The 10,925-nt window shown below is 46.9% G+C and overlaps 1 protein-coding gene across 1 annotated transcript; it reads left to right on the forward strand.

Annotated features, from left to right (window-relative positions):
• Positions 1-832: 832 nt before the first annotated feature.
• Positions 833-6,153, forward strand: LOC136653319 (vomeronasal type-2 receptor 26-like). The gene is made up of 3 exons (XM_066630229.1): positions 833-883; positions 1,804-1,930; positions 5,237-6,153. The coding sequence occupies exons 1-3, from the start codon at positions 833-835 to the stop codon at positions 6,151-6,153; spliced, it is 1,095 nt and encodes a 364-aa protein (XP_066486326.1).
• Positions 6,154-10,925: the final 4,772 nt, after the last annotated feature.

The raw sequence follows: 10,925 nt of genomic DNA on the forward strand, positions 1-10,925 counted from the left end.
ATCTGGGAACAGGCTTTCAATTGTGTATTTCCAAACTCAAATTCAACTATGGAAAGTGTGGATGGGAATATTTGCACTGGAGAGGAGAAGTTGGAGAACCTCCCTGGGACACTTTTTGAAATGAGCATGACTGGCCACAGCTACAGCATCTACAATGCTGCTCATGCTTTAGCGCATGCTTTACATGCCATGCAGTCATGCAGACCCAGACACTGGATAATGAGGAATGACAGGAGATTGAGTCTTTGGGATCAACAGCCATGGCAGGTAGTGACCTGAGCATGCAAATTTGAAAGAGTGCCATATATCTAAAGGAGCAGAAACACGTCAAAATGCTTCTGTACCAAATGTGCATGAACTCAGCTTCCTTTCCCTCCCCGTGTTTAAAAATTGTCATTTTCGTCTTTCAGTCACTAAAAAGGGTAAAGAGCTCAGCTTCGTACCTAGTAGAATTGTTGCTACTGGAACTGAAAATTTCCCTTCTGGGCAAGAGATATTTTCATATATTACCAACAGGGTTTTCTTTTCCACTTTCTCCTTCTAAAACCAAGATTTCAGCTGGGATGGGGCTAGACAGGCCAGTGGTCTCAGCACATGTCACAGGTTGTCCATGTACATTTTTTTGAAACCTTTGGTGTTTCCATTTTTATTCTAGCTCCACCGCTTTCTGGAAAGAGTTGCATTTAATAACAGTGCTGGAGATGAAGTGTCTTTTGATCAGAACAGGGAACTGGCAGCTGGATTTGATATTATCAACTGGGTCACTTTCCCAAACCAGTCCTTTACAAGGGCAAAAGTCGGAAGACTCGACCCCAAGAGATCTGTCAACAACATGGTTACTGTTTATGATGATGCAATCACATGGCACAGCTATTTTAACCAGGTAGGTTCTCACATTAGGGTATTATTTGAGGAACTGTCCAGTTCTTAAAGAATACCTGATACGTAGAGTCATTTTGTTTGAATAATGTTGAGCCCATTTAGGGTGTTGATGCCTTCAAGCTTGGTATGCATATATATATAAAATGTACAACTATAATATAACCTTCATTGTTTGCAAGCATTTTGGAAAGCAAGGTGAGAATCCAAAATTGAAAACTACATGAAGAAATGTCATTAACATGGGTGCATCCCCCCCCCCAAATTGATGCACCAGTGGGGAAAGATGGGAAGCAGCCCAAGCATGGCAGGGAGCTCAGATCTGTCCACTGGGAAGGTGTGAAATGGAGACCAGGTCTACCTAGCAGGTAGGTCTGGTTTCTAATTCCAGGTGGGAATCCAGATCTACCAGCCCTTGCCACAGAGGCCAGTTGGGAGCCCAGGTCTACGCTCTTGGAAGAAGTGGCTCCAGATGAAAGTCAGAATGGGAGCCGAAGTCTACCTGGCAGGTAGCTCTGAACTCCAAGTTCAGGTGGGAGCTCAGGTTTACTTGCCCAGCAAACCTTGACCACAGAGGCCAAAGTTCAACTGGAAGTCCAGGTCTAACCTGCTTGATTGACCTGGGCTGTGCAGTTAAGATCGTGTTCATGTCCTCCCCAACACAAACACTGGATCCACCCCAAGAGAGGAAGAGGAAATATGGGTGAAAGGAGAGTGTTGAGCGAGAACATTGGAGAGTGGGCGGAGCAGAAGCGGAATCATCATTGAGGAAGGGTTCAGTGTTTGGCATATCACCTGAGAAGTCAGGAAGTCTTTGGTGGGCCCTGTCCCAACATCCCATTTGCAGTACTGTAGATCCACTACTGTAGATACAAGCACTCAAACTACTATTAATATTTGATCTTTTTCCCATTTATGGAACAGACATTGCCTTCTTCTGTGTGTACTACCAGCTGTCCTGCTGGTTATAGGAGGAGAAAACAAGAGGGGAAGCCGTTTTGCTGTTATGATTGCATCCCATGCCCAGAAGGGGAATTTTCAAGTCAGAGAGGTAAGCCATGTATTTTACCATGTTTTCCTGTCTTGATGAAGGTATATTACATACCATGTACATTTCTGTGATTTGCAAAAGAGAGAGATTTAACATACACGCACACATACACAGAGGCAACAGAGCATAAACTGTATCACTTTACTTTTTCTCACTAATATAAATGACATTGATGCATTTGTACGTATAGGCAATTTTCACAATGGAGAGAGGTGAAAAGCGGTGTGTTCCAAGGATCTGTCTTGGGACCAGTGTTTTTTAATTCTTTTTTCATAAATGACGTGGAGTCAGGGATAAGCAGTGACGTGGCCCAGTTTGTGGGTGGCACAAAACTCTTCTGGGTGATGAAGACTAGAAGGGATTATGAAGAGCTACGGAAGGATCTCTCCTAACTGGGAGAATGGGCAGCAAAATGGCAGGTGTTGTTGTTGTTCAGTCGTTAAGTCATATCCAACTCTTCAAAACCCCATGGACCACAGCACGCCAGGCCCCCCTGTCTACCACTAACTTCTGGGGTTTGTCCAAATTCATGTTCATTGCCTCTGTGACACTATCTAACCATCTCATCTTCTGCCGTCCCCTTCTCCTTTTGCTTTCAATTTTTCCCAGCATCGGGGTCTTTTCTAAAGAGTCCTCCCTTCTCATGAGATGACCAAAGTATCGAAGCTTCAGCTTCAGCATCTGTCCTTCCAATGAAAAGTCAGAGTTGATTTCCTGTAGAACTGACTGATTTGATCTCCTTGCAGTCCAGGGGACTCTCAAAAGTCTTCTCCAACACTGTAGTTCGAAAGCGTCTGTCTTTGGCACTCATTCCTCCTTATTGTCCAGCTCTCACAGCCATACATTACAACTGGAAACACCATAGCTTTTACTATATAAAGCTTTGTCGACAAGGTGATGTCTCGGCTTTACATTAAGTTTTCTAGGCTTACCATAGCTTTCCTCCAAGAAGCAACATCTTTTAATTTCATGGCTGCAGTCTGCATCTGCAGTGATTCTGGAACCCAAGAAGTTAAACTCTGTCACGGCTTCCGTTTCTTCCCCTTCTATTTGCCATGGCTTGATTGGACCAGATACCATGATCTTAGTTTTTTTTGTCTGAACTTTTAAGTCACATTTTGCACTTTCCTCCTTCACCCTCATCAAGTGGTTCTTTAGATCCTCCTCACTTTCTGCCATTAGAGTGGTATCACCTGCATATCTGAGGTTATTGATATTTCTCCCGGCAATCTTAACTGGAATACTACATGCAGTACTGGTCACCACATCTCAAAAATGATATAGTGGAACTGGAAAATGTGCAGAACAGAATGACCAAAATGGTACTGGGCTGGGGCACCCACCTTAGGTGGAAAAGCTAAAGCATTCTGGGCTCTTTAGTTTAAGGAGACTGAGGAAGGACATGACTGAGATGTATAAAATTATGCATTCTCTTACTCCCTTCCCCCGAGTAAGGTAAGCAGCCCCGCAATGGGGCTACCCTCTTTAGCGCTGACCAAAAGGTTGGCACTAAAGTATAGGCGCTCTTATAGGGCGCACAGCCCTGCACAAGCACCCTGGATCCTGTGGAGCACAGCTCCATGGATCCGCCTCTTTCCCTCCCCACGACATGCCTACCGCTCGCCCCCTGGCATGCCTCCCGCCCACGCCTACTGGCCTCTCCCCTACCCAGAATGCCTCCCCCACACCCCCTGCCATGCCCCCATCTTCTGTTCAGCAGCCCGGCCTCCAGGAGAATGCCGAGCTGCAGACCCTGTGCCACCACTCTGCGCTAGCTGGGGCTGGGCCAGCACTGGTGGGAGCCCGGCAGTGAGCCCTGCAAACGTGCCTTATGGCATGTTTGTGCCTGTGGTCCACGGCAAGAAGCCATGCCGCAGACCACAGGTTTGGCATCTTATTTAACTATTTGCATCTTATTAACTATTTGCAACCTGTATTTTAGATATTCAATATCCTTCAGTCTTGGAAGAATACGGTATTGCGCACTGAAAAGTGGTTCTGGGTCAGCTTCTGGTGTGGCTGAAACGGTAAATTGGGGAGTCACAATCCCTTCCACACTGGGAGCAAATGTAGTCTGTCCCTGGTGTGTCTCCCTGGCTACAGGCTTTCCTTCTTTGCCTCTTTGCCTGAGTCTGTTGGGCAAGTGTCTCTTCAAACTGGGAGAGGCCATACTGCACAGCCTGCCTCCAAGCGGGAAGCTCAGAGGCCAGGTTTTCCCACCTGTTGTGGTCAATTCCTAAGGTCTTCAGATCCCTCTTGCAGATATCCTTGTATCGCAGCTGTGGTCTACCTGTAGAGCGCTTTCCCTGCACAAGTTCTCCATAGAGGAGATCCTTTGGGATTGTCCATTCTCACAACATGACCAAGCCAATGCAGGCATCTCTGTTTCAGCAGTGCATACATGCTAGGGATACCAGCTCGTTCCAGGACTGTGTTGTTTGGAACTATGTCCTGCCAGGTGATGCCGAGGATCCATCGGAGGCAGCGCATGTGGAAAGCGTTCAGTTTCCTCTCCCGTTGTGAGCAAAGAGTCCATGACTCGCTGCAGTACTGAAGTGTTCTCAAGACGCAAGCCCTGTAGACCTGGATCTTGGTATGTTCCGTCAGCTTCTTGTTGGACCAGACTCTTTTGTGAGTCTGGAAAAAGCAGTAGCTGCTTTACCGATGCGTTTGTTTAGCTCGGTTTCGACAGAAAGAATGTTGGAGATCATTGAGCCAAGGTACACAAAGTCACGAAGACATTTCAGCTGGACTTTGGACTTTGCTCTCAGTCTGGAGAGGCTGAAGAGCATGTGTTCCTGGATTGGTTGCCTTTGGCTCCCCTCTGTTTTGGAGGCAGTCGTGGATTCCCTGTTGTGTGTGTTTTTGCCTGGTTATTTTCTAGGACAAATGCCCCATGTATTTTAGACACACACACTTTAATGTACATAATAAACATATTCTTATGTGATTATCTACCTAGATAGGTTTAGCAGGTTCTCAGAAAGGCTACTGACACAGAGGAGTTTGGTTCCCACCTGCTGTTGGTTGTTTTCAGTGCTCACCTCCAAGGTTTTGCATTGGCAATTTGAATCTGAATAGGCAATTAGCACTTGCATGCTAAAACCCTTGTTTTATGCATGACTCCATTCTGCAGACTCCATTCTGCTTCTTCATTATTTCAGTGTTGTCAGTACTCTGGTTCATAACCTGTCAAATATGCAGGGAATGCCTATAACCCCTATATATAGTTGAATACAACATTTTTGGTGCAGAGAGCAAAGTTATATGTTGACAAATCAAAGGCTCTCACTTTTCATTTTTCAGATGTGAATGACTGCTCCAAGTGCCCAGAACATCAATATCCAAACAGGGCCAAAGATTCCTGCATTCCAAAGATTACAACATTCTTATCTTATGAAGAATCTTTGGGGACCAGCTTAGTCAGTCTAGCACTTTTTTTTGCTTTGATCACGACTCTCATACTTGGAATATTTGTAAAGCACCATGACACTCCCATCACCAAAGCCAACAACCGGGACCTCACCTACACCCTCCTCATCTCCCTCCTGCTCTGCTTCCTTTGTTCACTGCTATTCATTGGACAACCTGGGACGGTGACGTGTCTCCTCCGACAAACTGCTTTCGGCATCATCTTCTCAGTGGCTGTTTCTTGTGTTCTAGCAAAAACTATCACTGTAGTTTTGGCCTTCATGGCCACCAAACCAGGAAGTATAATGAGGAAATGGGTGGGAAAAAGACTGGCTGGCTCCTTTGTGCTTTGCGGTTCCCTGGTTCAAGCTGCCATTTGTGTGGTGTGGCTGACAAGCTGTCCTCCATTCCCAGATACTGACATGAACTCAGTACCTGAAGAAATCGTCCTGGAATGCAATGAGGGCTCTGTGACGATGTTTTACTGTGTCTTGGGTTACATGGGCTTCTTGGCCATTGTCAGCTTTGCTGTGGCTTTCCTGGCCAGGAAGCTGCCGGACGCCTTCAACGAAGCCAAGTTCATCACTTTCAGCATGTTGGTCTTTTGCAGTGTTTGGCTATTGTTCATTCCCACGTACCTGAGCTCTAGGGGGAAATCCATGGTAGCTGTGGAGGTCTTCTCTATCTTAGTGTCCAGTGCTGGGTTGCTGGGCTGTATCTTTTTCCCTAAATGTTACATTATTTTACTGAGGCCAGAGCTGAATGTCAGGGAACAGCTCACTACAGGGAAAGTAGTGAGAAGGTTTAAGTGATTCACACATTTCAGCACACACCTGGAATGTCCTGAAACTACCTTGCTGTCCAGCCTCCCTCAGCAATCTTTCTAGACCTCCATTGTGTCTTACGTGTGGTTTTGGGTTGACATATGTTTCAATTACATTGACATTTATACTTGGGGTAATTCAAAGTCTGGACATTTCTGGATGATTGGAAGCTATCACACTTCGTCCTTTCTCTCTGTTGACAGGGAGCACATAACTTTGTCGCTCATCCACTTTCAACCTTATTCTTTCTCCATACTGTAGTATGTCGTATTTGTCAAGGGGAACAGACTGACATCTTTCAAAGTGACAAAGCAATTGTGCAAGTCTTCTCCTCACCAAAGAGAGCAGAGGCATCCTATTGCTTCTTATGGAGACAATGGAATAGACAGCTTTACCTGTTTTATTCTAGGTTTTTTCTATAAATCCTTCCTCTCTAGTAGTGGGACTCATTCTGTATCCATCCCTATTTGTTATTTGATTTTTCTCTGTAAACCACTTTGTGAACTTTTAGTTGAAAAGCGGTATATAAATACTGTTAATAATAATAATATTAATAATAATATTAATAATAATAATAATACTAATAATACTAATACTAATAATACTAATAATAATAATAATAATAATAATAATAATAATAATAATAATAATATCTAAATGGTGCTGCCTTCTCTGCTTTCCTGGTTTTTTTTTGTTTTTTTTTTTGGTTTCCTTCAGGCCAAAGAGGAGGTTCAGAATGGAGCTGTAGTGAGGGAAAGAGAGTCATTTAACCCAATAAGTGGGAGGCTCGCACAAAAATCCCTCTCCAATTTTCAGGCTGATGTCAAGTGTCTAATTCCCTAGCTGCTTGCACAGAACAAATTTTGTGAGTTTGCTTGCAATTTAAAGGGGAAAAAACATGACAGGGTGCTGTCAGGTATGAACATACCCTCAAATGTTTTGATTCCCTTTCAGTAGAACATTGAGCATATCCTACACACTCACACCTTGTCCATTGATTAGATTTGAGTTTGTGGGTTCTGTGGGATCCGGAAATACTTAGGTGACATCCGCTTCAAATACTTCATTCTAAAAGGAGACCACCATACAATTCCAACCATACAAAGTGCTGAAGAAAATAATAACAAGTAATTACAGGAGCACTTCAGCTTTATGATCAAAATGCATTATTGTTTATTATCTTTGCAGGGTTTACCAGAGGCTGCCTCTCCAGAGGCAATACCTGGAAGGGCCCATTAGGCTCAGCTTCTAGGTGTTGCAGCAGCCAAGATTGCAGGGACGGGGAGGGGGAGTTGCAATGGTCTATCGTGAGTCCATCTCCCTTACCAGGTGCCCTGTCCAGCGGTTTGCTGGGTTCGACTGCCTGCATGTTGTGTTGAGAGGACCGGACAGGATTGGGATTCTGTTGGTGTACCGCCCGCCCTGCTGCCCAACAGTCTCCCTGCCTGAGCTGGCCAGGGTGATCTCAGGGGTAGCATTGGAGGCCCCCCTCCTGTTAGTGCTGGGGGACTTCAATGTTCATGCCGAGGCCCCTGCAGCAGGTGCAGCTCAGGATTTCATGGCCGCCATGACAACCATGGGCCTGTTCCAGAAGATCTTGGCACTGACACACATTGCAGGACATGTGTTGGACCTGGTGTTCACAGCTGGGCATGGGGGCAGTGATCTGGATGTAGAGGAGATCAAGATCACTCCGTTGTCATGGACAGATCACTTCCTGGTAAGGCTTAGGCTTGTTGCGACTTCCTACCTCCGTAGAGGCAGGGGGCCGTTTTCTATGGTCCGCCCCCAGAGGCTTATGGATCCTGAAGGTTTCTTGAGGGCTCTGGGGGATTTCCCCACTGCCAAGACTGGTGTCTCATCTGAGGCCCTGGTTGACCTCTGGAATGGGGAAATGACCAGGGCAGTGGATGAGATTGCTCCAGAGCCACCTCTGCATCGTCGCAGACTCGGAGTGGCTCCTTGGTTCACTGAGGAGCTGTGAATGATGAAGCAGCAGGGCAGGCGTTTAGAACGAATGGTGGCAGAAAACTCATGATGAATCTGATCGGACATGGAGTAGAGCTCATTACAGAGCCTACTCCATGGCGGTGGTAGCAGCGAAGAGATCATTCTTCTCTGCTACCATTGCGTCTGCTGATAGCCATCCGGCAAAGCTGTTCCGTGTGGTGCGGGGCCTCCTTCATCAGGCCCCTCCAGTAGACCAGGAGGAATACACGGTCAGCCACTGTGATGTATTTGCACAACATTTTGCAGATAAAATCGATCATATTCGTCACAACTTGGATCCCACATTGACAATGTCTGACGATGTCCCCTTGGCAACTGCTTGTCCAGGGTTGTGGGATTCTTTTCAGCTTGTACAGCCTGAGGATGTGGACAGAATCCTTTGGAGTGTGAGACCATCTGCCTGCCTGTTTGACCCTTGCCCAGCTTGGCTGATAACAGCTGCCTTGGTGGATGACCTATGCCAGGGACAGGACAGGGGGAGTGCATCACTGTTGGTCCTGGTGGACCTCTCAGCAGCTTTAGATACCATCGACCATGGTATCCTTCTGGGCCGATTGGCCAAGTTGGGAGTTGGAGGCACTGTTTTGCGGTGGTTCCGCTCCTACTTGGAGGGTCGGTCCCAGATGGTGGTGCTGGCGGAGGCCTGTTCGACACCCTGGCCCTTGAGGTGCAGGGTGCCGCAGGGTTCAATTCTGTCCCCCATGCTATTTAACATCTACATGAAACCGCTCGGAGAGGTCATCTGGGGGTTTGGAGTGGGTTATCATCAATATGCTGATGACACCCAGCTCTATCTCTCCTTTCCTCCAGATTCCAGGGTGGCGGTTGAGGGCCTGGAGCGCTGTCTGGAAGCAGTGAGGATCTGGATGGGGGCTAACAAGCTGAAATTAAATCCGGGTAAGACAGAGGCTCTCCTGGTTAGGAAATCCTCGACGCAGGTGCTGGACTATCGGCTTGCGCTGAATGGGGTTGCACTCCCCCTGAAGGCGCAGGTCCACAGCTTGGGGGTCCACCTGGACTCGCAGCTGCTCCTGGATTCCCAGGTGGTGGCTGTGGCTAGAGGGTGCCTTTGCTCAGCTTCGGCTGGTGCGCCAGCTGCGGCTGTACTTGGATCATGCAGACCTGGCCACGGTGATCCATGCTACGGTGACATTGAGATTAGATTATTGTAATGTGCTGTATGTGGGGTTGCCCCTGAAGACGGTTCAGAAACTGCAATTAGTGCAGAATGCGGCGGCCCATGTGGTTACTGGAGGTAGGCGGTTTGACGCTGTCGGCCCGCTTCTCCAGGGGCTACATTGGCTGCTCATTTGTTTCCGGGCCCAATTCAAGGTGCTTGTTTTGACTTTTAAAGCCCTATACTGCTCTGGGCCAGGATATCTTAGAGATAGCCTACTTCCGTAAAATCTGGCTTGTCCTCTTAGGTCATCATAGAAGGCTTTTTTACAAGTGCCACCGCCTATGGAGGTATGTGGGGCGGCGGCAAGAACTAGGGCCTTCTCTGTAGTGGCACCAACGTTATGGAACTCCCTTCCCCTTGACTTAAGAATGGCTCCCTCTCTTGAGACTTTTCGGCGAGGCCTGAAGACCCTTTTATTTAAACAAGCCTTCTGAGTTCATGGCCTTTTTAACATCTTTTTAACATTTTTTTTTACATCTTTTAGTGTTTTTTACAGGCCTGATTTCTTTATGATCTGCTGCTTTATGCTCCTTTTACCTTACTTTTTATCTGACTACTGTTTTTATGATATCTGTTAATATGTTAATGCTTTTATCTGTTTTTTAAATTATGTTTTAATCTGTTTTTAACTTGTAAGCCACCTTGGGTCCCTTTGGGGAGAAAGTCGGGGTATAAATAAAGTTGTTGCTGTTGTTGTTGTTGTTGTTGTTATTATTATAGTACCCCTGAGCAACAAGTGTTCAAAGCAGTGTATGGCATAGTTAAACAAATGCAGTGGGCCCGATCTGCTCTTAAGCATGGGCTTTGCATCCACTGATTTGACCAAATGCTCCTCCAAGCAGTGGCAGATCAAAGGAGGTGCAGGGGTAGCAGTTGCAGTGGGCAACAAGCTTTAGGGGGCAACAAACTGAGCTTGGCACTAGTGGCCAAAATTGTGAAAATCTTGGAATGTACGAATGTTATATATCTCTGGAAAGGTAATTTAATACAGAATGCAATGAAATAAACCACCTTAAAATATTTGTATTCTATGAAAAGTTATGGCCAATTGACCAGAAAATGAAAACACAACTCCCTTAAGAAACAAAAAAAGCCCTCCAGCTGTGGATGCAGGTGGAAAGGGAGTTGCCTGGTTCCCCCCCCCCGCATGATGTGCTGGGCAGCTATTGGTTGGGGGAGGGGCAAGCCTGGGGCATGTATTTTAAAGGCTGGTGCCCATACGTCTTCCAGTGTCTTGGTTGCTCGGCAGCAGCGGAAGGAGCAGCAGGGAGCTGCAGTGTTGAGGCAACGAGGGACCAGCGTGGCAGGCCAGAGGGCTGGGGAGGGGAATCTGTACCAGGGCTGGGTTGCAGCTTTCCTGTGGAAGCTGCTGCAGGGCTTTGCTTCTGATTCCCTGGGTGGCACCCATGTGGCCTTTCTATTCAACCTCCTTCTCCACATTGTTTATCACTGGCTGGGCAGCCACCCCGCCTTCTACTCCTCAGTTCTCTCCCCGGGCAGGGTGGCTCTTCCCGGGCGGAGTGGCCAGCCAGAGGAGTGCCTCCCCAGCGCGCCCTGAGCTTCCCCGCCA

This window comes from Tiliqua scincoides, chromosome 5 (assembly GCF_035046505.1).
Source record: "Tiliqua scincoides isolate rTilSci1 chromosome 5, rTilSci1.hap2, whole genome shotgun sequence".
Lineage (NCBI taxonomy): Eukaryota > Metazoa > Chordata > Lepidosauria > Squamata > Scincidae > Tiliqua > Tiliqua scincoides.